This window comes from Tachyglossus aculeatus, chromosome 11, assembly GCF_015852505.1.
Source record: "Tachyglossus aculeatus isolate mTacAcu1 chromosome 11, mTacAcu1.pri, whole genome shotgun sequence".
NCBI classification, from domain to species: domain Eukaryota; kingdom Metazoa; phylum Chordata; class Mammalia; order Monotremata; family Tachyglossidae; genus Tachyglossus; species Tachyglossus aculeatus.
The window spans coordinates 26,485,316-26,512,849 of record NC_052076.1 but is presented as its reverse complement, the minus strand read 5'-3'; the positions used below and the strand labels follow the sequence as shown (position 1 = coordinate 26,512,849).

General features: G+C 56.6%; 1 protein-coding gene across 2 annotated transcripts; it reads right to left on the bottom strand.

Annotated features, from left to right (window-relative positions):
- Window positions 1-530: 530 nt before the first annotated feature.
- On the bottom strand, window positions 531-27,231 carry COL1A1 (collagen type I alpha 1 chain). 2 transcript variants are annotated; one of them, XM_038753730.1, is made up of 51 exons: window positions 27,070-27,231; window positions 25,140-25,334; window positions 24,857-24,891; window positions 24,719-24,754; window positions 24,538-24,630; window positions 24,379-24,450; window positions 23,643-23,687; window positions 23,272-23,325; window positions 23,025-23,078; window positions 22,653-22,706; window positions 22,319-22,372; window positions 21,144-21,197; window positions 20,905-20,949; window positions 20,586-20,639; window positions 20,435-20,479; window positions 20,209-20,262; window positions 18,474-18,572; window positions 18,342-18,386; window positions 18,157-18,255; window positions 17,611-17,664; window positions 17,374-17,481; window positions 16,792-16,845; window positions 16,021-16,119; window positions 15,568-15,621; window positions 15,338-15,436; window positions 15,166-15,219; window positions 14,008-14,061; window positions 13,836-13,889; window positions 13,666-13,719; window positions 12,253-12,297; window positions 11,803-11,901; window positions 10,944-11,051; window positions 10,279-10,386; window positions 9,663-9,716; window positions 9,147-9,200; window positions 8,529-8,636; window positions 8,377-8,430; window positions 8,006-8,059; window positions 7,562-7,723; window positions 7,174-7,281; window positions 6,886-6,993; window positions 6,735-6,788; window positions 6,502-6,609; window positions 5,518-5,571; window positions 5,325-5,432; window positions 4,772-4,825; window positions 4,318-4,425; window positions 3,935-4,217; window positions 3,177-3,367; window positions 2,759-3,001; window positions 531-1,775 (listed from the first exon to the last, which is right to left on the bottom strand). In XM_038753730.1, exons 1-51 carry the CDS (start codon window positions 27,149-27,151, stop codon window positions 1,629-1,631), a joined length of 4,365 nt encoding a protein of 1,454 aa, XP_038609658.1. In that variant the 5' UTR covers window positions 27,152-27,231; the 3' UTR covers window positions 531-1,628. The 2 variants fall into 2 exon arrangements, with proteins under 2 accessions (XP_038609658.1, XP_038609659.1); XM_038753731.1 differs by lacking the exon at window positions 25,140-25,334.
- Between the last annotated feature and the right edge of the window lie 303 nt (window positions 27,232-27,534).

Genomic DNA, 27,534 nt, shown 5'->3' with positions numbered 1-27,534 from the left:
GAGAGACAGAGAGAGATGTGGGAGAGACAGAGAGGGAGTCACACACAAAGGGAGAGACAGAAGACAAGGTGAGAGAGACAGAGAGAGAGAGACAGAGAGAGAGAGAGACAGAGAGAGAGAGACAGAGAGGAGAGGGAAAAATAGAAACACAAAGAGGGAGACCCAAAGAGACCCAAGCTGACGCCATCTGGAACGACCTGAGCAGATTAGAGGAAGAGGGAAAGGATCCTCTCAGACCTCACCCCCTGCCCCTTCCCCAGCCCCCACCCCCCGCCCCCTTCCTTGGGCTGGGCCGGGATGGATATAATATGCTCGGGCACGGAAATCTGTTTGGATCATTTCCACATGCTTTATTCCAGCAGTCAAAATAATTAAAAACATCTCAAATTATTATACACATACAACATAGGTACAGACGTCGACGGTCGCTCCCATGCCCATCAGCCTCCCGCCTCGGAATGAGACCCACCGAGAGCAAGACCCCCATCAAGAGAGAGGGGGTCCGGGGCCCTGGGGGGGTAGGGGTGGGGGGCGGAGGGGAGGAGGAGGACCAGACAGAGGGGAGACAGAGACAGATGGTTGGGGGGGAGGGAAGGGGGATCAAAAAAAGGAAGGGTGAGTCCACCCGCCGAGATGGCGGTGGCAGGCGAGTCCACCCGCCGAGATGGGGGTGGCGGGGGAATCCATACCCCGAGATGGGAGGTGAGGGCTTAGGCCGGCAAGCTGTTGATCCGGTTGGGGTGAAAAATAGCACCTTAGAAAATTCACAAAAGTCCCAAAGCGGGAAGGGAGCAAAGCTAGACATTGGTGGACACTGCGCTTTGCAACTGTTAGAGCACCACGTGGTGACCCCCACCCCCAACACCTCCCCACCGGACCCAGGTGGCTGGCATCCCTCGGCCGGGCGGGGGCGGGCGGAGAGCTGGACACCGAAGAATTAGCACCAGTGGTCAGAGTGGGGCGGCCCCGGGAGAGGGGCCGCGAAGCCCCCCCTCCCCTGCCCCTTCTAGGCGACGCCCGCGGTGACGAGAGGTAGTCTTCTGACAACAAACATATACAATTGACCCTTCGCAGCTCTCTCTTGCCATCTGCCCCCTCCTCTCACCTCCCGTCCCGGAGAAACAAGGGGGGAGGGGTGTTGCCCCCCCCCGGAGACCCTTCGGCCCTCGAGGCTAGCGACGTCCTGTCCAGGGCTCCCGAAGGCCAGCAAAGAATAGCCTCCGCGGGGTCCGGAGGGACCCGCTCTGATCACTTGTCGCCCCGTTTTCTCTCTTCGGCCTCTGCCCCTGGACGGGGGGCGGGGGGGGTCGAGGTGCAGACGAGGGGGAAGGGGAGAGCGGCCTTCTCGGCGGCCCCACATCTTTCTTCAAGCAAGTGGACCCAATTTCCTTTTTTTAAAAAGTTATTTATTTATTCGCTTTTTTTTTGGTTTAATGCTTTTTTTTCGGTCGGGTTTGACGGAGACGAGAACTAGGTTGGAGAACTGAATGGAGAGGAAAATAAAAACCACGAATTCAAGTCCATGTGAAACGGTTCCTTTGCTTTGTCTTGTTTTCCGGCCGGTGGGGGTGGGTTCTCTTTCCGGGGAAGGGAGCCGGGGTGTCGAAGGAAGCCGGGTGGAGGGGCGTTCACAGGAAGCAAACGGGCCCGATGTCGATGCCGAATTCCTGGTCGGGAGCACCAATGTCCATGGGGGCCAAGTCGATGACCGGCAGGCGGGAGGTCTTGGTGGTCTTGTATTCGATGACCGTCTTGCCCCAGGTTCCGGTGTGACTCTGCAAGAGGAGGGGAGGGGGGCGGTTAACGGGGGGAGTGAGAGGAGGGGGGGGGGAGGAGGTCGGTGAGGGAGCTGCCAGGATGATAACCTGACCACGACTATCCTGCAGGGCCAGCAGGTTCGGGATGGGGGGGGACACAAAAGACTTTTTCCCTCCACTCTCCTAAAGGAGAAACTGAGGCCTGGAGGGGATTGGGGGGAGGCAGCATGGCCGAGTTCAAAGTCTGGCTCTGCCCCTGGCCTGCAGTGTGACCTTGGGCAACTCAAGCCACCTTTCGGACCCTTGTTTTCCCATTTCTGCAAAATGCAGCCAAGAATAATAGTAATTATAAAAACTGCAGTATTTGTTAGGCGCATACTAAATTCCAGGCACTGTACCAACCGCTGCGGTGGAAACAAGCAATCGGGTTGGACACAGTCCGTGTCCAACGTCTTCTACTTTAGTCTTCTTTAGTCTTTAGTCTTCTAGACTGTAAGTCCTTTGTTGGGTAGGGACCGACTCTATATGTTGCCAACTTGTACTTCCCAAGCGCTTAGTACAGTGCACTGCACACAGTAAGTGCCCAATAAATACGAATGAATGAATGAATGTTCCGCGTGGGGTTTGAAGGCTTAATCCCCATTTTTACAGATGAAGTAACTGAAGCACGGAGAAATTAAGTGACTTGCCCAAGGCCACACAGCAGACAAGTGGCAGAGCTGGGATTAGAAACCATGACCTCTGACTCCCAAATTTATGTTCTGTACAACCATCCTACCTACATCTTTGATTGTGAACCCCAAGGGGGTCAAAGTCTGTGTCCTATCTACCCCAGTTCTTGGCACAGTGCTTGGCACCTAGGAAGCACCTAGGACTAAGGCCATTAAGTGACTGGCTGGAGGTAGCGCCAGAGCAGAGGCGTTGGAGCTCCAGGCAGGGACAGGACCGATGGCGGGATGGTGAGAGAGGGGCTGCTTGGGGAAAGGGAGGGCCCGGCTCACCGTGCAGCCGTCCTCTGTGACGCCATAGGTGAAGCGGCTGTTGCCCTCGGCCCGGATCTCGATCTCGTTGGAGCCCTGGAGCAGCAGGGCCTTTTTCAGGTTTCCTGAAGCCTGGTCCATATAGGCCACGCTGTTCTTGCAGTGGTAGGTGAGGTTCTGGGAGGCCTCGGTGGACATCAGGCGCAGGAAGGTCAGCTGGGAGGATACTTCGGCTGGATCGGAGCCCTTGCCGCCATATTCGAACTGTAGTGGAGTGGTAGAGAGTGAGTAAGGAGGCCGGTCCCAGAAACACCCTCCCAACCCCTTGTCGCTTTGGTATAGGCCCAGCTTATTCTCCCCACATCCCCTGTTCTTGTTCTGAGTTGGTGCAGACCCTCCCACCCTCCCTCACCCACGCACACACCTGTTCCCCACTTACCTGGAAGCCCTCGCTCATTGTCTCTCCGAACCAGATGTGCTTCTTCTCCTTGGGGTTCTTACTGATGTACCAGTTCTTCTGGGCCACGGAGGGCTGGGTAGGGTAGACGCAGGTCTCTCCGGTCTCCATGTTGCAGTAGACCTTGATGGCATCCAGGTTGCAGCCTTGGTTGGGGTCAATCCAGTATTCTCCTGTGGCAGGGCAGAGGAGAGTGCAAGAGAGTGAGGACACCGAAACGGAAGGAGGCCAGGAGTGTGGATTCGAGTCACAGATGGGTTGTTGGTCTGGGGGAAGCAGTGTGGCCCAGTGGATAGAGCCTGGCCTGGGAGTCAGAAGGGCCTAGGTACTAATCCCGGCTCTGCCACTTGTCTGCTGTGTGATCTTTAGCAAGTTGCATAACTTCTCTGTGCCTCTTACCTCATCTGTAAAATGGGGACTAAACCTATGAGTCTCATGTGGGACTGGACTGTGTCCAACCTGTTTTGCTTGTATTTTCTCCAGGGTATAGTATATATAGTACTTGGCACCTAATAATATAAATGATGGTATTTGTTAATAATAATGATGGCATTTGTTAAGTGCTATGTGCCAGGCACTGTTAAGTGCTTACTATGTGCCAGGCACTGTATCAAGCGCTGGGGTGGATACAAGCACCTAGTAAGTGCCTAACAAATACCATAAAAAAGGGAGAGCAAACCAGAGCAGGGGGAGGGGATGGAGTGGGAGGAGGGGGAGGGGACACCGGTGGTGGCACCTACCGCTCTTCCAGTCAGAGTGGCACATCTTGAGGTCGCGGCAGGTGCGGGCGGGGTTCTTGCGGCTGCCCTCGGGGCTGCGGATGTTCTCGATCTGCTGGCTCAGGCTCTTGAGGGTCGTGTCCACCTCCAGGTCGCGGTCGCGGACCACGTTGGCGTCGTCGGCCCGGTAGAAGCGGCCGCCATCGTGAGCCTTCTCCTGAGGGGGCTGGGGCAGGAAGCTGAAGTCGAAGCCGCCACTGGGAGGTCCAGGGGGGCCGGGAGGGCCAGGAGGGCCGGGGGGGCCCTGTGGCAAAGGGAGAGAAAATCAGTGGTCAAATCCGGGGTCTTTCCTGGGGTCTGAGAGCCAGGCGGTGGGGCTGGGGTGGGAGCCAGAGGATACGTACAGCAGGGCCGGCATCTCCGGTGCGACCTCGGGGGCCGGGGGGACCGACGGGGCCGGGAAGGCCATTCAGACCATCTTTGCCAGAAGATCCAGAAGAGCCAGGGGGACCCTGTTGGGGAGATGACCGAGACTCAGGTTAGATAGTGCCCCCAGTCTGGACAACACAACAGCACAATCCCAGGCTGGACAACACAAGAGCACAACCCCAAGTGACTATAATTCCAAGCATCTCTCCAATGTCTGACCTAAAGCCCAACTCCAACAGATGCCCCCCTCAACCCGCCCCACACCCCCAGTCTCAGCTCCCCCTCCCAGATGGAAAACCAGAAGTGGGAGCAAGGAAGTGGTAGAATCCAGCCTGGTCACTTCTCCCCAGCCTCCAGGCATAACCCAAACTTTCCCTAGGAAGGCCCCACATCTGTTTTTAGGAAGAAGAGGATGGGACGATGACTTACTCTTGGGCCAGAGGGACCAGAAGCTCCAGAAGGACCTTGTTCACCAGGGGAGCCCTGTGGGGGACAGAAAGTCTCAGATCAAGAGTAGGCAGAGGCCGGAAGCCAGAGAGGAAGCTGGGAGATGGTGGGGTAGGGGTGTGTGTAGGTGGGATGTTGCCTGAAATGGTCTCATAGGGTCCTGAATTGGGATCTGGGGTTCCTTTAGGTGTTAGACCCCTGGTAACCTTCCCTCCTTTCTCCCTCACAGAAGATGCAACAGTGGTTCACTTCCAGGAGAACAGAGCACCCTCAAACTGGCTTTTTGCAGTGTTGACACCACAATAACAGCATCCTGGCTTCTTCCCAGATTCCTACTCTCCCCTCCCCTCCCTGAGAAGTGGTCACCTTCGTCAATTGACAAGGCCCAGAGAGTTAAGCAACTTGTTCGAGGCCACACAGCATCCCAGAGAGACAAATTCTTAAGTGGGGGTTCCCAACATCTGGGGAAGGGGGCTTGGACCTTCCCCCTACCCCAAGTCCTCCCGGGTCAGAGAAGAGCCATGGGGATACTCACGGGAGGACCGGGAGGACCTTGCAGTCCGGAGAAACCTCTGTGACCCTTCATGCCTCGGTCACCCTGTTCGCCAGTCTCACCCTTGTCACCACGGGGGCCTTGGGGACCCTGGAAGAGGAGAGAGGCAACCGATCAGTAACAGGAAGGTTGTCACAGTGAGGCCATCAGGAAAGGTGTGGGGACAGATACTTACAGAGGGACCACGGGCACCAGCGGGGCCAGCAGGGCCAGCAGGACCAGAGGGACCCTAGAGGAGAAGAGAAAAACAGAGGCCTGATGAGTGAGTCTCCTGTACTCCTCTTTGAGGCTTGAGGGGCACTAGGATGCCTGGGTTCTATCCTCCAGTGCCCCTGACCTTGCTTCCAGGACAGATTCTGGCATTTTTTAAAAATATCGTTTTTGTTAAGCGATTACTATGTGCCAGGCACTCTACTAAGAGCTGAAAGATAATCAGTGGACACAAGTGCCTGTTCCACATTGGGCTCATAGTCTTAATCCCCATTTTACAGATTAGGTAAACGGGGCACAGAGAAGTCAAGCGACTTGCCCAAAGTCACACAGCAGAAAAGTGGCAGAGCCGGCTAGTCACAAACCCTCCCATGGCCTGAATTGGGGAGTGCTTCTTCCACTTCCCTCACTCACTTAGACATCAGGGATCTCCCGTTATCTTTACCGCATCCGTGAGAGGCAAGGAGGGGGCAGCTGGAATTCCACCCTCCCCACAATTTCCAGATAGGGAAACTGAGGCCTGGAGAAGTTAAGTGATGGCCCTGAAGTCAAGGAGCAAACTAGTGGCTGAACTGGACTGTAAGCTCCTTGAAGGCAGGGATCATGTCTACTATATCTGTGATACTCCCCAAAGCGCTTAGTACAGCCACTGGCACCCAATAGGAACTCAAGCAACAGGGGTTTGGCCGAGTAGGACCTCGGAGTCCTTCCCCAGTCCGTGCCTCATCGGGACCCCCACCCCAGGGGGCCCCAGCAGGCCGCTGGGCCGCCCGAATTGACCAGGGTCGGTTAATCCGCGTGTTGGCACACGTCCCGCCGAGACTAAAATCCACTTGGCCAAGAGCCTGGACGCTCCGGCCCCGCCCCGATCCCGCCCAGACCATGCCCACTCCTCCCTGCAGCGCGGCCACTGTCCGCCCACAGTCTTCCGGGAGGAGGCGTCACTTACAGTCTCGCCGCGATCTCCGGTCTTGCCTGCGGGGCCGACGGGGCCGGGAGCGCCGGGAGCACCGGGGGCGCCAGGAGGCCCAGCTGGGCCGGTCTCACCACGGTCACCCTGTGTAGGGGAGAAGAACAGGGTCAGGGCCAGGCCGGGGGAGAGGGAGAGGAAGAACTGAGGGAGAAGAGTTAGGGGCGAAGGCCGGGGAAGAGGGTGGTGGTCGGGGGAGGGGGGGGTCTTACCTTGGGGCCTGCAGAGCCATCGCGTCCGGGAGCGCCTTCAGAGCCAGGGGCACCCTAGGGTCAGAAAGAGAGACAGGTGGTCTGGCCGGGCATGGGGAAGGTTGGGCAGAAGGGCGCCCGGTGAGCCACGGGGCAACGGAGGAGGTCTCACCTCACGTCCAGATTCGCCAGGGGGTCCAGCCAGTCCGGGGGGACCAGCGGGGCCGGGAGGACCACGTTCACCGCTCACACCAGATGGACCTTGTTTTCCGGGTTCACCCTACGGGGGAAGAGGCAGGTCAAAGCAGGGCCGGGCAGCTGAAGGGGATGTCCAGAGACGCTTCCCCTCCCCCACCCCCTAGGGACGGTTTCACCCCTCACCACCAACCCTTCCCCACGTTGCACTGGCCCCAAAGGCCAGGGCGTGGGGTCAGGGAGGGTTGACCCCCAAGGCACTCACAGAAGGACCGGGCAGGCCAGGGAAGCCTCTCTCTCCTCTCTGTCCAGGCAGACCGACCACACCGCGCTGTCCAACAATACCTTGAGGTCCAGGGGTACCAGGAGCGCCCTGCACAAGGGGGAGAGAGAGGATTGTGACGAGTCTGGACCCGGTAGAGGGATGGGACACAGTGGGATGACTGGGGATAAGGGAGCCAGGGGGCTGGGTGGGAGGAGAGGAAAAAGGGACACCCCCCAGTCTTAATCCTATGAGACCCCCGAGGCCCAGGTTTTCGGGGTGACTGTCTCTGAATCCCTGAAGGGGCTGGTTGAGAGGGAGCAGGGTGGGAAGAGGGAATTTTGTAGCCTGGAAAAGAGGAGCCCCTAAGGCTGTGGGAGGTGAGACTCACAGCGGGACCATCAGAGCCGGGAGAACCCTTCTCGCCAGTGGGGCCAGGGGGTCCAGCAGGGCCAACTTCACCGGGACGTCCAGCAGGACCAGTCTCTCCGCGAGGACCTTTGCCGCCTTCTTTTCCAGATGGGCCGGGGGGACCAGGGGGGCCGACATTGCCCTGGAGGAAGAAGCGGAGGGATCAGGACTTTTGGCTTCTCGCTGGGTCTCCCTCCCTGGCCCATGGCACTGACCCCAGGTGAGGGGGCAGGGCAGGAAGAGGCTCAAGGAGGCCTCCCAATCCCTCCCTCAACTCTTCCAGTCCCTCCCACAACTTCCCAGTCCCTCCCACTGTCTCCCAGTCCCTCCCACAGTCTCCCAGTCCCTCCCACAGCCTCTCCTTACCTCTCCCTTTTCCATCCCCTCCCTAACCCACAGAGGCAGAGCCGAGGCAGGTACTTACGGAGGGGCCAGGGGGTCCGACTCTGCCAGCAGCACCAGGGAAACCAGTAGCACCCTTTGCGGGGGGAAAAGCAAATGTCAGGGACCTGGCACAGCCTTACCCGCGGCCCAGCCCATGCTCCAAGCCTAGGCTCCGAGTGACTCCTCCTTCATCCGGATACGTTCGAGGGCAGTGCCCGGAGGCCCAGTGGACCGGCCCAGGCCCTGCCCATGGGGCAAACAACACCCACGCATCCCTAGAGCAGGACCGACTACCATGAGGAGAGACCCTCTAGTGATTTCTCTTTTCCTTGGGTGTGGGACGAATGGAAGGGGTTGGAGAAGTGGAGGGGTCGCCCCAGCTGGGAGGAGCAGGAGGGCAGATTTACTTACAGGGGGGCCAGCGCTGCCACGGGCACCTTTGGGACCAGGAGCACCAACATTTCCCTGCAGAAGAAGAAAAAGATGTGAGCCTCAAGGCGAGGGGCGGGACGTGGGAGTGGGGGGAACAGAATGGGGAGCAGTGGCGGGGGGCTAACACTCACAGCAGGTCCGGGGGCGCCAGTGGGGCCAGCAGGGCCGGGAGGACCAGCGTCACCTTTGGCACCAGCATCACCAGTTTCACCTTTAGCACCAGGTTGGCCATCAGCACCCTGGAGAGAGGGAAGAAGAGCGGGAGGGAGGGAGAGGAGGAGGAGGGGGAACGGAGGGAAAGGGAAGGGAGAGAGGGGAAGAGAAGGAAGGGGAGAGACAGATTGAAAAGGGCAGGGAGGGGGTAATGGAGAGAGAGAGGAGGAAGGGAGGTAAAGAGGGAGAGGGGAAGAGAAAGGGAGGAATAAACAGGGAGAAAGAGAGGGAGGGAGAGAGAGAGGAGGAATGCAGGAGGGAGGAAGAAGGGGAGGCAGAAAAAGAAAGAGGCAAAGGGAGGGAGAAAAGTTAAGCACTGAAGCAGGCCCAAGGGTACCCTTCTCTCTCTCCCTCTCTTCTTCTCCACCCAGCTAGGCTACCTACTCCCCAGGACCCCCCAGATATGGATGGACCCCAAGAGACCATCTGATCCAGTCCCCTGCCTCCAGGCAGGTGATTCTCAGCTCCTCCACCAGAGTCGTGGTTTAACCTCCATGTCCCCCTCGAGCCCTCTATGAGAGAGGAGTGGTACTTACAGGGGGGCCAGCAAAGCCGGCGGGGCCAGGGGGGCCAGGTTCACCACGGTCTCCCTGAAAGAGAAAAGGGGAGCACAGTCAGAGGGGTACAGGGAGGCTGGGCATGGGGCAAGGCAAAGGGGAGAGTGGGGAGGGGAAGAAGGGAGAAGGAAGCAGGGGCGGGGAGTTCATCTACTCATTCATTAATTCATTCAATCGTATTTATTGAGAGCTTATTGCGTGCAAAGCACTGTACTAGGCGCTTGGGAGAGTACAATAGAACAATAAACAGTCACATTCCCTGCCCACAACGACCTTACAGTCTACAGGAAACAAACATTAATATAAATAAAGTACCGATATGAACATAAGTCCTGTGGGGCTGGGAGGGGAGATGAATTAAGGGAGCAAGTCAGGGCGATGCAGAAAGGAGTGGGAGAAGAGAAAAGGAGGGTTTAGTCAGGGAAGGCCTCTTGGAGGAGATGTGCTTTCAGTAAGGCTCTGAAGCGGAGGAGAATCAGAGGGGTAGTGACTTACGGGGGCTCCACGGGCTCCAGTGGGACCAGCAGGGCCGCTGGGGCCGGACTCACCCTGTGAAGGACAGAATATGGCATGAGCACAATAGAGGGAGGCGGGGCAGTGAGGCTCTGGAGGCCAGAAAAGCCATCTCTGGAGTTTCTGAGTCTCCCCAACTCTTCTCACCCGTGCCCTCTGTCCTGTTCCATGGGCCTTCCCCCGCCCCCCTCTGTCCAACTCTTCCCCATAAGAACAGACAGCTAAGCTCCTTGCTCTGGAACAGACCCCACCTCCGTGGCCCCTGGCACTCTGTCGGCATCATCATCATCAATCGTATTTATTGAGCGCTTACTATGTGCAGAGCACTGTACTAAGCGCTTGGGAAGCACAAATTGGCAACATATAGAGACAGTCCCTACCCAACAGTGGGCTCACAGTCTAAAAGACTGTCAGCAGCCCTTCACTCGCCGCCCCCAGTCGCCCCATCCTAATGCCACTTGCTCAGCCCTCAATTCCCGCTTGGTCCTGAGAAAATGGAGAAATCCCAGAGAGAAGCTGAAGCCCTGGGCTACCCCCAACCTCGTGCTCGAGTACCCGGGGGCATTGGTATGCCAGCGTAGGTGCGGCCCCTTCTTACCTTGTCTCCAGTGCTGCCAGCGGGGCCAGGGGGGCCAATAGGGCCGGTCAGACCACGGACACCATCTTTGCCGGGAGCTCCATCGCCGCCTTTGGGACCGGCATCGCCCTGGGCACGGAAATGGACCATGTGACTGCCAATCCCTGGCACAGCTAACCGGGGAGAGATTGACGCCCCATCTCCCTCAGGACCCACCCCCACACCCTACCGAGTCCTAGAGAAAAAGTCGGGTGGAGCCAATGGGGGAGCATCAGGTCAGAGAGAGGGGAGTGGGGTGGAGGTGGGGAAGAGGGCTGCCCCACTGGAGGGGACTCATACGGAAGAAGTAGCACCTTGGGTATAATAATAATAATAGTTGTTAAGCGCTTATTATGTGTCACGCATTCTGCACTGGGGTAGATGGGCAGATGGGGTACAGACCTCGTCCCAGATGGGGCTCACAGTTTCAGGGGTGGGGGAGGGATTAATCCCCATTTTACAGATGGGCAAACTGAGGCCCAGAAGAGCTAAATTTCTTGCCCAAAGTTCAGGGCAGACAAGTGGCAGAGCTGGGAACCAAAACCCCCGGTCCCTAGGTCTTTCTACTAGGCCCCACTGCACGGGGGCAAGGCCTTTTGGAGGTGGTTTTGGGGCTAGGAGAGGTCGGAGGCCAGGCAGATACTTACTCTGTCACCCTTAGCACCAGGCAGACCAGCAGCACCACGCTCGCCGGGCATTCCCTGCAGACCAGGGGGACCTTGGCCGCCGGGAGCACCGGGGGCACCAGCATCACCCTGTTTGCCAAGAAGAAAGAAGAGGGTTAGGCCCTGAGCCTGCTGCCCACGCTTGCACCGTCCACTCTAGCCCTTCCCCGCCCCGTCCCCTCCGAGTCCCGGCAGCCTTCAGATGCGGGAAACACCCTGCACCTGCCAACACCGGACCAGGAACAACGCCCCCTCCCGCTCCCCTCTTGGCCGCCCTAATTTTTTTATGGTAATAATAATAATAATACCATTTATTAAGTGCTTACTATGTGCAAAGCACTGTCCTAAGCCCTGGGGAGGTTACAGGGTGACCAGATTGTCCCACGGGGGGCTCACAGTCTTAATCCTCATTTTACAGATGAGGTAACTGAGGCACAAATAAATGAAGTGACTTGCTGACAATTGGCAGAGCTGGGATTTGAATCCATGACCTCTGACTCCAAAGCCCAGGCTTTTTCCACTGAGCCACGCTGCTTCTCTTGGTACTAAGTACTTACTCCGTGCCAAGCACTGTACTAAGAGCTGGGATACATACAAACTAATCAGGTTGGACATAGTCCATGTCCCACATGGGGCTCACATTCTTCATCCATATTTTACAAATGAGGTCCTTGAGGCACAGAGAAGTGAAGTGGCTTGTCCAAGGTCGCACAGCAGAGAAGTGGCAGAGCTGAGATTAGAACCCAGGTCCTTCTGAATCCCAGGACTGTGCTCTATCCACTAGGCCACACTACTTCGCGTTGGTGCTTCTTTCCCGCCCAGCCCAGGCCGCAGCCCCTACCTTGGCACCATCGTTGCCAGGAGCGCCGTTAGAGCCACGGGGACCCTGGGGGCCGGCGGGACCCTGGACACCACGTTCTCCGGGGAAACCTCTCTCGCCCTGGGGAAGAGACACAGAGGGTTATGTCCAGTCCTGGGTGGGGTAAGAATTGGGGTGGGGGGGGATGAAGGGAGAGGGGGGACGTGAGGAGGAGGAGGAAGAGGAGGGAAGTGGGTAAAGAAGTGGGAAGCAGAGGGAACGCTTAGTACAGTGCTCTGCACACAGTAAGTGCTTAAGAAATGCAATTGATAGGAGGGGAAATGGGAGGAGGAGGAACGGGGAGCAAGTAACGTGTCTACCAACTTTGTTACATTGAACTCAATCGCTCAGTACAGTGCTCCGCACACTGTAAGCGTTCAATAAATATGACTGATTGATTGATTGATTGATGGGGAGAAAGGCAGGACTCACTCTTGCACCAGAAGGACCAGGGGCACCAGCGTCTCCGGGGACGCCCTGTGGGGAACAAGAGAAAAAGTCACATCGTAACCGGGGGCAGTGACTTTCTAGGACAGAGAAATCCCTATGAAAAAAAATCAGCATCCCAACCTACTCTAATCTGTCTCTGGCTCTCGTGAAACTATCTTGCATCGTGAGGTCGACCAGGTTGCAACTGTGGTGTTTGTTAATAATAATAATAATAATATAATGATATTTGTTAAGCGCTTACTATGTGCCAAGCACTGTTCTAAGCGCTGGGGAAGATACAAGGTAATCAGGTTGTCCCACGTGGGGCTCACAGTCTTCATCCCCATTTTACAGATGAGGTAGCTGAGGCACAGAGAAGTCAAGTGACATGCCCAAAGTCACACAGCTGATCAGTGGCGGAGCCGGGGTTAGAACCCAGGACCTCTGACTCCCAAGCCCGGGCTCTTTCCACTATGCCACGCTGCTTAGCACTTCCTATGTACCACGTACCAACTCTGTAGTATTGTACTCTCCCAAGCGCTTAGTACAGTGCTCTGCACACAGTAAGCACTTGATAAATATCGCTGATGGACTGATATAAGATTACCAGGTCCCTGACTCCATTCGAGGCTCACAATCAAAGGAAGAGGGAAAACGGGTATTGAATTCACGTTTTACAGGTGATGAAACTGAAGCTCAGAGAGGTGAAGTGACTTGTCCAAGGTCCTACAGCAGCTAAGTGGCAGAGCTGGCATTAGAAATCAGGTGCTTTGCCCTGTGCAGAGGGTATGCCCTAGCTCTCCACGTGACACTCTCATCCTTCCCAAGACCTCTATTCCTATTTTCTGATCTCTCCCCCCAAGCACCCAATCTAGCCTATGCCCTCAGTTATGCCCTGCTGGGGAGTGCCAAGGAGGGAATTGCAGCCTCTCTTCTGAGACCCAGGCCTCTCCTCCCTCCTCCTACGGTATTCGGACCTACCCCGACCCCGCCCCTGCCCCAGCCCAGTTTCTCAGGGGACCCTTCCCGTCTCCCCTACATGAAAAGAAAATGGAGGAATGGGGCGGGGTGGGCCCAGGGCCATTCTTACCCCTACAATTAGGGCTCAGAAAGTAGACTGAGTCAATGGACAGAGGAAGGAGAATCACAAAAATTCATCTCAGCCTCAGCAGGTCTATTCCTAACCCATTTTCCCTCTCCTATTCCTTTGTGATGCTTGCATTTGTGTCTGGCTCCTCCTACAGTTTCTAAGTTCTTTCTGTTGTCTAGCCCAAATCACTCCTGCTACAGTAATCCCCCACTGGCTCCAACTTTCCAGGGCACCTGCCTCTTTTAAGGGCATGAACGCAGGACCAGGTGCTGCTGTAGGGGCTGGGCTGGTTTGCCACCCCCCTTACCTGTTCCATATTCACTCACCTGTTCACCAGGTTTGCCAGATTCGCCAGCTGGACCAGAGGGGCCGGGGAGACCCTGTGGGGAGAGCGCGGGAGGGAACAGCGAGAGTTGAGGTTCTGGAAGAGGAATCCGGGGACCCCTAGAATTGTCCCGACGTCCCCTCGATCCCGGACCCCTAGCGGCTTCCTCACCTGGAATCCGGGAGAACCGGAGGGGCCTTGTTCACCTCTTTCACCAGCGGGACCCTGGAATGCAAGGGGGAGAGAGAGTGGATTAAAGGGTGATTCTCTCCCACCTCTCTGCAGCCCAGTAGCCCGGTCTGCCTTGGGGAGATGGGGCAGAGAGAGGACCGGGGATACTCACAGCAGGGCCAGGGGGACCTTGAGCGCCAGCTTCGCCATCTTTTCCAGCAGCTCCCTGAGAGGAAAGAGAGAGAGAGTAAGAGAAGGGGTCCGGACAGCAAGATTGAGAAGGAAAGGGGCGATTTGGGGACTGAGACCCCAGGACGTGCTTCTGAGTACTATTTGGGGTGGGGTGGGGGGGCTCAGAGCATGTTACAAGTCCCTCGGGCCTCCCCCCTCCCCCCGCCACAGCTTCAGGGGCCGGCTAGAGCCATCGAAGTAGCAACCGGGAGAGGATGCCGATTCGTCACCATGGAAACCACAGCCGAGCCGGCCTGGTTCTCCCTGGCGGTGGGGTTGGGGGCGAGGGCATCCCCAGGGGAGAAACTAATCAGGACTTGGGAAGGGTCATGTTCGGAGATGGGAGGCCTTCCCAGACTGAGCCTCTTCCTTCCTCTCCCCCTCGTCCCCCTCTCCTTCCCACCCATCTTACCTCCTTCCCTTCCCCACAGCACCTGTTTATATGTATACATGTTTGTACATATTTATTACTCTAATTATTTATTTATTTTACTTGTACATATCTATTCTATTTATTTTATTTTGTTTGTATGTTTTGTTTTGTTCTCTGTCTCCCCCTTTTAGATTGTGAGCCCACTGTTGGGTAGGGACTGTCTCTATATGTTGCCAACTTGTACTTCCCAAGCGCCTAGTACAGTGCTGTGCACACAGTAAGCGCTCAATAAATACGATTGATTGATTGATTGATTGAGATGAGCCCATTTGGGCAGGGATTGTCTCTCTTTATTGCTGTATTGTACTTTCCAAGCGCTTAGTACAGTGCTCTGCGCACAATAAGCGCTCAATAAATACAATTGAATGAATGAATGAATGAGAAGCTGTCGCTCTGACTTGCTCCCTCTGCTCTTCCCCACCCCCAGCCCCACAGCACTTATGCATATATCTGTCATTTTATTTATTTGTCTCGATATCTGTTTATTTGTATTGATGTGTCTCCCCACCTCTGGACTATGAGCTCGTTGTGGGCAGAATTATCACTATTTATTGTTGTATTGTACTTTCCCAGGCGCTTAGTACGGTGCTCTGCACACAGTAAGCGCTTAAAAAACTCGATTGAATGAATGAATGAAAGAAAACGGTAGAAGGGGGAATTACTCACCGCAGCACCAGCGGGCCCGGGAACACCTCTCTCACCGGGTTTTCCAGGCTCACCCTGTGGGAAAACCCCAGTTGGTGTTGGGAAGAGAGCAGGGAGGGAAGTGGGAGTCGGGGGCAAAGGAGGAGGGTTGAAAACGTGAGGGGCGGGAGGGGAGGAGGAGGAGAGTACTCACAGCAGCTCCTTTGGGACCAGGGAAACCCATAACACCAGCTTGACCACGAGCACCGGGGGGGCCGGGGGGGCCGGGGCGACCATCTTGACCAGCGGGACCCTGTCGGTGAAGGGCAAATGAAGAAGAGTCAGGCGGAGGGGTGGGGTCCGGGAAGGGAAGAGGAAAGGGGGCAGCGGGGAGATGGGTTGCGGGGTGGGGGGGGGGGGGAGTGAGGGAAGCGGGCTACTCACAGTAGGACCGGTCTTGCCATCGGGACCAGGGCTACCAGGGCTTCCAGTCAGACCCTGCCAGGGAGAAGAGATGGAGGAGAGCAATCAGAGCCCCTTCTCGCTGCCCTTCTTCCCACTGCACCCCCGAGAGGACCAGATAGGGGAGAGGCTGAGGCAGACAAATCCGAGGGCTGTGAGGGTGAGGGGCGCTGCCAAAAGGAAACGACTTGGGAAGGGGAGAGTCGTCCACTCCGAGACTCTCCAGAGGGCAGGGCAGAGACAGCTCGGGGGACGCCTCCTGAGGTGTCCCTCCAGAGAGGGTAAATGGGGAGGGGCAGATAAGCCTGGGTTCCTCTAACCTACCCTTTTCCCTTCTGACCCACGACTTCTCTGGACTTCTCCCTCCCACTGGCACCCTCAGGGCACTCTCGTTGATGTCGTGTGCCCGACTCAGCAGCAAGTCCCGTGACTCACCTTGGCACCAGGCAGACCCGCCTCGCCAGGGCGTCCAGCTTCTCCGGGAGATCCTTTGGGGCCAGCGGGGCCGGGAGAGCCTCGTTCACCAGCAGGGCCCTGTGGGACGGGGAGAGGAGTCGGACCTCAGAGTCCAAAGCTGAGGCCTATTTCCGGCCTCTTCCGGGTGGGTGGGCACAGCTGGCAGAGAGCTGCAGGCCCAGGTAGGCCAGATCAAGGGCACTTGGGCACCCACGGCTAGGGCTTGTGGATGTGATTGGTCCATTCTGAGACAGACTACAAAGATTTTTTACCGTCGTGAGGGTGGGTGCCCAGGAGGGTAACCAGCACCCGGTTTCTTCAAGGGACCTGGGGCCGCTGAGGGAGACAAGAGTCCTGGGCTGGATGACCGTGGTACTGAGCTGGGGTCCTCACAGTCTAATCTACAGTGGTGATGCCCTAGGTCTGATCCCAGGGGCAATGCCTCTACAGTGTAAGCTCGTTGTGGGCAGGGAATGTATCTCTTTATTGTTGTATTGTACTCTCCCAAGCGCTTAGTACAGTGCTCTGCAACAGTAAGCGCTGAATAAATACGACTGAATGAATGAATAAATGGCGGTCTCTGACTTGCCCCTCTCCCCCAACCAAGACTAGTGCCCCAAATCAGTGATGCCCGGAGGCCCCAAATAGACAGGAACAATTTTAATGAACTTTCCCGCACCCCCAGCCCATCACCTTTCCCCGGGGTCTCCCTAGCCAAGTGTAGACACAGAGGAACATAGCAGAACCTACCTTAGGACCAGAAACACCATCAGCGCCAGGAAATCCACGGCTTCCGGGGCCACCCTGCATGGGGAGAAAATAGGCCGTGAGCCAGAGAGGAAGTGTGGACCCATCTTGGGCTAGTCTCTGGGCCTGCCACGGCCGCACCCCCCACGCGGGGCTGGGGGTCTTTTTCAAGGAGCCAGGAGTCCCCAGACCTGTGCCCAGAGGGGACGGTGTTGAGTCCCTTGGAACAACCCAGAAGATAAGGGCAGAGGTGACCAGTGAGAGAGATCGGAGGACTCCCTTCCCCACAGCACCTGTATATATGTATATATGTTTGTACATATTTGTTACTCTATTTATTTATTTATTTATTTTACTTGTATATATCTATTCTATTTATTTTATTTTGTTAGTATGCTTGGTTTTGTTCTCTGTCTCCCCCTTTTAGACTGTGAGCCCACTGTTGGGTAGGGACTGTCTCTATATGTTGCCAACTTGTACTTCCCAAGCGCTTAGTACAGTGCTGTGCACACAGTAAGCGCTCAATAAATACGATTGATGATGATGATGATGATGATGATGATGATGATGATGATGAGTACTCACACGCTCGCCAGCTGGGCCGGGCAGACCAATGGGGCCGGGCTCACCACGAGAACCTCTCTTGCCTTCTTCTCCAGAGGGGCCGGGGGGTCCTTGCACACCGACGGGGCCCTGGGAAGGGAGGAGACGAGAGAGTGAGAAGAGCAGGATGGGCCAGCCAAGACCCTCACCAGAGAGAGAAAGAGAGAGAGCGAGAGAGAGAGAGATCTGGAGGCCTAGAGCAGCGTAGGGAATACTTACAGGTTCTCCTTTAGCACCGGGTTCGCCCTTGTTACCAGGAGCACCAGGTTCACCCTAGAACAGGGAAAAAATGGCAGAAGTAAGGTGAGGAAGCAAGCGACAGAGGGTACCCTGGCGTCCCCCTCTTCATCCCCCTCATCTTACCCTCTTCCCTTCCCCACAGCACCTGTATATATGTATATATGTTTGTACATATTTATTACTCTATTTTACTTGTACATATCTATTCCATTTATTTTATTTTGTTAGTATGTTTGGTTTTGTTCTCTGTCTCCCCCTTTTAGACTGTGAGCCCACTGTTGGGTAGTGACTGTCTCTATATGTTGCCAACTTGTACTTCTCAAGTGCTTAGTACAGTGCTCTGCACACAGTAAGTGCTCAATAAATACGATTGATTGATTGATCATATGGGTACACGTCATTCCCTCATCCACGGTCCACTCTGTTTCCTAGGGCCCGAGGCCCGGGCACTTCCAGGGCAGGTGGACCCAACGCCCTCTAGCAGGGGCAAGTTCTGAAGCCTTGAGAGGGTGAGCTGGTACTTACGCTGTTTCCCTTGGGGCCGGGACCGCCGCTGGGGCCCTGGGGTCCGGAGGGGCCGCGGGCACCGGGGAAGCCGGGAGCACCAGCAATGCCAGGAGCGCCCTATGGGAGACACAGGAGAAGTCTCAGGCCCTGGCGGAGGACAGCAGAGGGTCACGGCCGGGAGCAGGCATGGGTTAGATACTTACATTGGCACCTTTGCCACCGGGTTGACCGTCAGAGCCGGGGTTGCCCTACAACGGAAGAGAGGCAGAATGAGTGGAGGAGGGACAGAGGGCAGCCAGGTGGCATGGAGAGACAGTGGGCGATGGAGCACTTACAGCGGGGCCGGCAGCGCCAGCGGGACCAGGGGGACCAGGCTCCCCACGGGCGCCCTGGGGACCTTCAGAGCCGCGGGATCCTTGGGCACCAGCTTCACCCTGAGGCAGGAAGAGAGAGAAGATGTCATCACCAGAACTGAGACTCCCGCTCCCGCAGGTCAGTCCCGAGGTCCATCTGGCTGGCCCAGAATTCCATCTTCCTCAGGGGCACCAGGGAACTTGGAGGAGTCCAGAGGGGTCATTCCCCAGTCCCACACCCCCTCTTCCCACCAACCCCAGCAGGAGACTTGCTAACCCCTTCTAGACTGTGAGCCCACTGTTGGGTAGGGACCGTCTCTATATGTTGCCAACTTGTATTTCCCAAGCACTTAGTACAGTGCTCTACACGCAGTAAGCACTCAATAAATACGATTGAATGAATGAATGAATAACCATGGCCCAGACACAGAAGCAGTTTAGCCAAGTGGATAGCGCACGGGCCAGAGAGTCAGAAGGACCTGGGATTTAATCCCGGGTCCCCCACTTGTCTGCTATGTGACCATGGGCAAGTCACTTCACATCTCTGGGCCACAATTTCCTCATCTGTAGAATGGGGATTAAGACTGTGAGCCCTACGTGGGTCAGGGACTGTGTCCAACCTGACTAGCTTGTGGGCCTCAGTTCCCTTATCTGTAGAATGGGGATTGACTGTGAGCCCCAGCTCTGAGAACAGTGCTTGACACACAATAAACTCTTAACAAATATCATTAGAAGCAGCGTGGCTCAGTGGAAAGAACCCGGGCTTAGGAGTCAGAGTTCATGGGTTCAAATCCCGGCTCTGCCAATTGTCAGCTGTGTGACTTTGGGCAAGTCACTTCACTTCTCTGGGCCTCAGTTACCTCATCTGTAAAATGGGGATTAAGACTGTGAGCCCCCCGTGGGAGAACCTAATCGCCCTGTAACCTCCCCAGCGCTTAGAACAGTACTTTGCACATAGTAAGCACTTAATAAACGCCATTATTATTATTATTATTATTACTTGGCTCTCCCCTCTAGGGAGGTGGGGGATGGGGATGGGGACTGATAAATCGGGACAGGGCAAGGAGTGTTCAAAGATCTTTGAGGAATCAAAGATCAATTGTCCAGGAATGAGGAACAAAAGATACACAGTGAAGAACTGAGATTTTACCCTTTAAAAGGTGGACCTATAGTTTGTAAGCTCCCCGTTAAAACTGTGAGCTCCTTGTAAGCAAGGATAGCGCCTAACCAACTCTGCTGTACTGCGCTTTCCCAAGTACTTAGTACTTTCCCAAGTGCGAGAAGCAGCGTGGCTCAGTGTAAATAGCATGGGCTTTGGAGTCAGTGGTCATAGGTTCAAATCCCGGCTCCTCCAATTGTCAGCTGTGTGACTTTGGGCAAGCCACTTAATTTCTCTGGGCCTCAGTTACCTCATCTGTAGAATGGGGATTGACTGTGAGCCCCCCATGGGACAACCTGATCACCTTGTAACCTCCCCAGCTCTTAGAACAGTGCTTTGCACATAGTAAGTGCTTAATAAATGCCATTAATATTATTATTAGCAGTAGTAGTACAGGGCTCTGTACACAGTAAGCTCTCAATAAGTATCATCGATTGATTGGGCATTATCTCCTCCTGGAGACTTTGACGCAGAGTCCGTGAGGGGCTGGGGGTCCTGGGGGGAGGGGGCCTTGGGGGGGGGGGTCCCAAATCAGTGTGAGGCCTATAGTGTTCTTACCTTAGCACCAACAGCACCAGGGAAACCAGGGGGACCGGCGGGGCCAGTTGGACCCTAGAAAGGAAGGGGAGAAGTTATGGGGGGGCAGTAAAGCAACAGGATCAGCACGTGGGGGTGGGGAGACACAGAAAGGGGGGTGCGATGTTCCCCGAGGCGGAGGGGAGGCCCAGGATCCCCATCCCAGGACCACTGTCCAGCCTGTCTCGGGATCCGGGGACACACTTACTGGGGGTCCTGCAGCACCAGGCGCACCGTCGTTTCCACGAGCTCCCTGTGGGAGAGACGGAAGGGTACTATCCGTTAGCTCCCGAGAGAAAGCCCGAACCCTGGAGTCCCTCCCCACCCCCTTCCCCTCCATCCCGGGGGAGGGTACTTACAGCTGGGCCGGAAGGACCGGGGCGGCCTCTCTCACCGGGAAGACCACGGGGTCCCTGGAAAAGAGAGCCGGAGAAGTCTAGTTACAATGGAAGGCGAGACCCTCTCCACTCGGATGAGCCTCCCACAGCGGCGAATGTTCATTTATTCAATCGTATTTATTAAGCGCTTACTGTGTGCAGAGCACTGTACGAAGCGCTTGTGAAGTACAAGTTGGTAACATATAGAGACGGCCCCTACCCAACAACGGGCTCACAGTCTAGAAGTCCCACTGAGGTGGTCCGAGGGGGGATCCCCCAACAGCATCCCCTTCCCACTCACCATCTGTCCGGGGGCACCATTCTCTCCAGCGCTGCCAGGCTCTCCCTGCCAGGGAGAAAGAGAGGGTCTGTGAAGGGCGAGGGCTGAGGGTAGGGGAGGGCTAGGTGGGCTTTCCGCAAAATAATGATAATAATGCGATTTGTTAAGTGCTTACTATGAACCAAGCACTGTACTAAGCGCTGGGGTGGGTACAAGCGAATCGAATTGGACACAGTCCATCCACAAAAGGCGGATCTTACCTTGGGGCCGGCGGGGCCACTGTCTCCCTTCGCACCATCAAGACCACTGAAGCCCTAGAGGAGAGAGAACCACGTGCCAAAGTGAAATTCTCTCTGAGCAGGAGCAAGGGTATGGTCTCTGGCTTCCAGAGGCCATCTTAGCCTCTGGGACTATTCTAATAATAATCACTGGGGTATTTGTTGAGTATTTACTACGTGCCAGACACTGTACTAAGCACTGGGAGGGAATACAAGCAAATTGTGTTAGAGTCTCTGTCCCACATCAGGCTGACAGTCTTAATTCGCATTTTACAGATGAGGGAACTGAGGCACAGAGAAGTGAAGTGACTTGCCTAAGGTCATACAGCAGATGAGTGGTGGAGTCAGAAATAGAACCCATGACCTTCTGACTCCCTCTTTCCTAGATATCTCCAGAATCGACGTTTCTCTGACAGCCTCCCTGTAACTATGACATTTGGAAAGCTCTTATTCGTGTCTTTCCTAAATGCCTCCTGCTGTATAGGGCAGTCTTGCTTCCTTTTCCCGCCTTCCACAAGTCCAAAGAACCGCTGCCCCCACTCACCCTGAATCATCCATTAATATTTATTAGGCACCTGCTGTGTGAAGAGCGCTGTGCTGGATGGCTACTGTGTACAGAGCACTGTGCTGAGCGCCTACTGTGTGTAGAGCACTGTTTTGGCCGCCTACTGCGGGTAGAACAGTTTTCTTAGCACTTACTGTGTGCAGGGCCCTATTTTGGGCACCGACTGTATGTAGAGTGCTGAACTGGGTGTCTACTGTGTGCAGGGCGCTGCACTGGGTGCTTAATGTATGCAGGTCGCTGTTTTGAGCACTGTATAGAGCACTGTACTGGGCGCCGACTGGAGGTAGAGAACTGTATTGAATGCCAACTGTGCAGAATGTAGTATTGGATGTCTACTGTATTCAGAGTGCTGTTCTGGGGACATACTGTGTTTAGAGCATCGTGCTAAGTGCCTACTCCAGGAAGAGCATTGTACTGGCCACCCGAATTGGGCGCCTACTTGGTAAAGAGCGCTGTTGTGGACGCTTGGGAACAGTGAGTAGGAGAAAGACATGGATCTCCGGGAAGGAATCAGAACCTTCCAGGGGCTTGGCGGTGCTGACTGGGTTGGGGGTTCATAGGGCCCCAAGGACCAAAGTCAAGTATAACTCACCCTGTGTCCCTTCATGCCAGGGAGGCCAGCAGTTCCGGGCAATCCGCGGGCACCCTGGAGAGGAGACAAGACAGACAGATGGCATTGAGAAGACCGAGTTTTCCTCGAGGGGCTCCATTCCCAGGACGCTGGACAGCTCCGGGCCCAGGTCGACTTCACCCTTCGCCCCGCCCAGGGCATAGTCCCCGCCCACCGTGCTAGAGCCCCGGGATCTGCCTCCCTCCTGACCACGTCCTTCTGCGGGTCAAAGGTCACCAGGCCCCAAGGTCGGAGGGTCAGACGGCCCGGATGTCCCAGCTCTCCCAAACCCAGGTCCAGCGGAGTGACCCTTTACCTGAGGTCCAGGGGGTCCACGCTCACCGGGGCGTCCAGGCTTGCCAGCTTCACCCTGGGAGGAGAGGAGATGTCAAGGGGAGGGTACCATAATCTCCCCGGGGTCATCGCATCCATTCCCTCTGCCTCAGCCCAGGCCCATCCATCCCTGGCTCTCCGACAGGCTGTGGCGATCGAGGCCAGCTGGTCACCCCAGATCCCCCCAACCCCTGTTGGGTTTGGGCCTGTTTCTGACTGGAAGCCCAGCCTCAAAGGTCCCCTACCCCACCACCCCCTGAGCCCACTCCAGAGGGGGCTGTTCTCTGGGGCAGAGGAGGTGGCTGTGATCTCCGGGGCAACAGTTTCCAGGACAACAGTCTTCAAAGTGACTTACATCATCTCCGTTCTTGCCAGGAGGTCCTGCAGGGCCACGGGGTCCCATGGGGCCCTAAGAGATACAACAGAAGAAGAGTCAGTCACCACAAGGAAGGAAAGGAGTGAGCTTTAGAGGGGGAGAGAGGCAGTAGTGAGGGAGAGAGAGAGAGAAAGGGGGGATGGGAAGGGGGCAGGGAGTTGGCTAGCGAAAGGATAGGAACCATGAGGATAGAGAAGAGGTAAACTGAGTCCAGGAAATTACTTACTGAACTGCCGGGCTCTCCTGGTTCTCCTGGAGGACCTTGGAAACCCTGGGGACCCTGGAAGAGAAAGCAAAGCAATGGAGAGGCTTAAAGAAAGACATGGAGAAAGGACTCTTTTCACACACACCCCACCCCCCGCAGCTGACCCCCAACAAAGGACAGGTGAGGCCCATTCTAGGCACCTGTTGATCGCCCCATGCACCTGCCCCCACGCACCTGACACTACCTTTTTCCCCCAGCTCAGGAGACATAGAAGCAGCTCTCCCTCCTCAGACCACCCTCCAAGAGGAGCCCCCCTCCTAAAAAACTCTCAGACCCAAGACAGGGGGCAAAGGAGGAGCTCGGTGGGGAAGGACGAGGCCACGGATACTTACAGGGGAGCCGGGAGGGCCGGGGAGACCGCGGGGACCAGAAGGACCCTGTGGAGAGGGGAGAAGAAAGGCCTGAGTCCTCAGGAAATCCGCAGGAGTTTCCCCCTTTCCCTCCAGATCCCCTCCCAACCTCCTTAGCTGGAGTCACAGCCCCTTTCCCCCTCAGGAGAGATGAATCTGGCCTGACTCCCCACACAACCATTCCTGTTAGAGTGTTAGGCCCTTGTGGGCAGGGAACAGGTCACTTTTTTGCTCTCTACTTCTGAAATGCCTAATGAAGTGCACTGCCCCAAGAGGGTGCTTAATAAATGCTATTACTACTGCTACTGCCACTCTGCTACTACTGCTACTACTATTATTAATGCTACTGCTATTATTGCTATAGGCACTACTACTACTAATGCTACTGTTACTACAATTACTGATGTTGCTGTTATTATTACTGGTACTACTACTACTGATGCTACTGCTACTACTATTTCTATTAGTACAGGGCCTAGCACATAGTAAGCACTCAACAGAAACCAGAATTATTATTAAGGCTGCTACTGATGCCAATACTACTAGTACTACAGGTACTACTACTACCATTGTCTACTTCTATTATGATTTCTTCTGTTACTCCTACCTATTACAAGTGTTACTATGACTACTCCTGGTACACTTGTCCCTCCTCCCCCTCCTTTATCCCCCCTCCTCTTTTTCAATGTTTCCCTGGCAGAAGTCCCCAGGAACTCACCATCGGGCCGGGCACGGACAAACCACCGCCGGCTTTCTCATCGTAACCGTAAGCCATCTGAGGGGCGAAGTTCTGTGGGAGCAGGAGTAGGGGGAAGGGTCAGAGCTGCCGAGCTGGGGTTCGGGGGGACCACCCCCACCCAGCCCGGAGGCTACTTACTCCACCCAGGCCGGGAGGGCCTGGAGGCCCAGGGGGTCCAGGAAGGCCAGGCTGTCCGGGGATGCCATCTCTACCAGGTGGGCCAGGAAGTCCCTGGGAAGGAAGAAGGGCACCGTCAGCGGGTCACACATTGGCCTGGGCTGCACCTCACCACCCTCTTTCAGGTTCTTGGGGAGCTTACCCTCTCTCCACGGGGCCCAGTCTCTCCTCGGGGACCCTGCAAGGATAGGAGAAAGAAGAAGACAAGGGTCAGGGGAGTCGTGGGGGGCACAGGGGCTGGTGAGAGCGATGAAGGGCATGAAGAGGAGAAGGGACATACCTCAACTCCAGCCGTTTCCGGGTAGGTTGGTGAAGCTGGAGGGAGAAGAAAGAGAGATGATCAGAAGGTGGCTAACTGCTCATTCCTAGCCCCCCTTCCTTCCCACTGGCTTGTACCCCAGTCTTCCCTCCCCTGACCCACTGGCAGAGCTGGGTGGGACCTGGGTAGGAAAGTAGGAAGAGATTGGTGCAGAGGCTAGGCCTGTGCTGGATCGGGATCCACAGAGGGGCAAGGTGGGGAAAGGAGAGGGGAAGTCAGGGCTGGAGTTGGGCCCAGTGCCCACCGTCGCTGTCAGGGCAGACAGGGCAGCATTCCCCTACGGGAATCTTAGCATTGGGGCAGTCAGATGTGTCTTCGCAGGTCATTTCGTCACACAGGATGCTGCCGCTGTCACAGACACAGATCTGGCAGGGTTCCTGTTTCCACACATCTCTGTCGTTGTGTTTGAGGCCATTCTGGATGCAGGTGCCGGACGGGACTGTGGGGACGGCGAGAGGACGGGGTTGGGGGGTGGGACTGGGAGCCGGGGGCCGGGGCTGCGAAACTGAGGGCGACGGGTCCGGGCGGGGGGCTCTGGGGCTGCGGGCCAGGCACCTCTCCCTTCCCACCGGCCGAGAAAATCTGGTTTAGCGTTCTCACCGCCCCATCTCCCACTCCCTCCTTTCCGGACTCTAAAAGGCTCATCTGCTTCTCATCAGAGGTGGGGAGAAAGGCGTGGGGGGAGGAGAGAGAGAGAGACGACCGAAGCCGGGAGGAGGTGGGAGTCGGAGGCCAGAGCTATAACTCTCTACAGTGGAATTTAAACACAACCTCGAGCCAATTGTCGCTTCCAACTCCGACCTCCTCTCCCTGGAACGGAGAAAGGGGCCAGGGCGGGGGAGGAGAAGACGCTCCCATGGAGGGAAGAAGGGGGGCCTCGGGTCCTTGTACCACCAGGAACTAAAAGGGGGGCAATGGGGAGATTGGGAGGAGCTATCCCGTCGGGACGGGGTTTGGCCCGGTTGGGGGGGCTGGCCCGGATTGAGGGGGGCTTGTCCGGATTGGATTAAAGGAGCGTCAGCTCGGGTTTCACGCGAGGGAGACACCCCCACATACACACCAGAAAACTCTGAGCCGCTGCCGTCTACCCCACCCCAGCGCCCCAGGGAGACCCTTGGAGGGAGCACCTCCTGAGACCCCTGGCTCTCCCTACACCCTAAAGACACCACATAGTCACTCCGCGGGCCGACAGCCCCAGAATAAGATGCTAGGGGACACCCTGCCCCGCCCCGTCCCGCCCCCCTCGCGGGGCCACACGGATTCACGCGGTTAAGGATGATCGACGGCGACCGAGCCAAGCCCCCTCCCTTCTTCCCGGCCACGCCCACTGTCCTCGGCCGCGCGCAGTCCCGCCACAGGCCACCAGGGGGCAGACCACGCCAGGCAAACCCCGGCCCTTAGGCCCAGCTGAGATGGGAGGGAGCCGACCTGGAGGGGAGGGGTCGCCGAGGAGAGCGAGGGTCTCTCAGCTGCCCAGGCCCCCCGACCCCGGGGACCCTCTCTCCTGTCCTTCGCACCCTATAGCTGGGCAGACACTCCCCAAGGCTGCTGAGGCTGTGCAGGGCGGTGCGGTACCTCTGCTGGCCGCTAGGGGGCGGGGTCGCCCCGCCCTACCCACACCCACTCGGGTCTCCCCACTCAGTCTCTCAGCTGCAAATCCTGCCGCCGAGGGCTCTGTGTCGGCCCCGGCTGCATCGCCTGCAGAAACGCTTTCCGAATGAATCATCCCTGATCATTTCCTGATGGCTTTTGCAGCTCTGGCTCCCAAACACACCCCCCCAACTCCCTCCATCCCTTCCTTGTGCCCCCAACCCAGAGGATTCCACCCCCCTCAAGTCGCCTGCGGTGTAACACTGTGTACCCAGGACGCCTGGGTCCCTGTCTTGCCCTGCAGGGCAGCTCTCAGCTCTCCCTCCTCGCCCCTCTCCCCTGGGCTTCCACGCCCTCACTGCCTCTCAGCGCCCCGGAAAACCTCTGGGGACCCTCTGGTCCCCTGCTCCCAGAAGCCCCCGAGACTCCTTACCCACCACCCTCTACGGAGCCCCCGTCTGAACCTGGAGTGCCAGCACTCGTCCTCCCCCTTCCCCACACGCAATCGTCACCCCCGTTCGGCCCCGGGGGGCCAGGGTAATGGAAGGTCACCGACCCTGGCAGAGGAAACCGTTTCTACTCACTGTCTTCTTCGTCTTGGCCGTGTGTGAGCAGGGCAGTTGCTGCTAGAAGGAGCAGTAACCGGGTATCCACAAAGCTGAACATGACTAGTTCCTAGACATGTAGACTCTTTGGGGACTGGGTCCTGGCTTGGAGTCCGCTCATACAGGGCCCTTCGGATCCGTACACCAACTTGTTCAGCCCCAGGAGAAACTCCCTACTGCCTTCTCCCTGCTCCAGGCTCCCCTTTTATACCGTCCCGGGGCCTGGGAGAGGAGGGGGCTGGGGCTGGCAGCACCCCCTTCAGAGAGGGGGAGCGGGAAGAGCTCCCCTCAGCCAATCAGGAGCCCTGTCCCAGCCCCAAAGTTGGGAGGCAGAGGAGGAGGAGGAGAGAGAAAGAAAGGAAAAAAAAAAAACCAAAAAAACAGACAAGTCCAGCCCCTGATGGGCTTGAGGTAGGGCCAGCTCTCTGACAGGCGGGGTTCTGA

What these genes read in the sequence shown, in the direction of transcription:
- COL1A1 (XM_038753730.1), bottom strand. Translation starts at nt 27,151, where the DNA reads ATGTTCAGCTTTGTGGATACCCGGTTACTGCTCCTTCTAGCAGCAACT. An exon ending in CTGGCATGAAGGGACACAGG is followed by an intron (nt 21,198 to 22,318) that starts GTGAGTTATACT and finishes TCTCTCCTCTAG; the next exon opens with GGCTTCAGTGGTCTTGATGG. An exon ending in ATGGTGTTTCTGGTCCTAAG is followed by an intron (nt 16,120 to 16,791) that starts GTAGGTTCTGCT and finishes CCCGTCCCACAG; the next exon opens with GGCCCTGCTGGTGAACGAGG.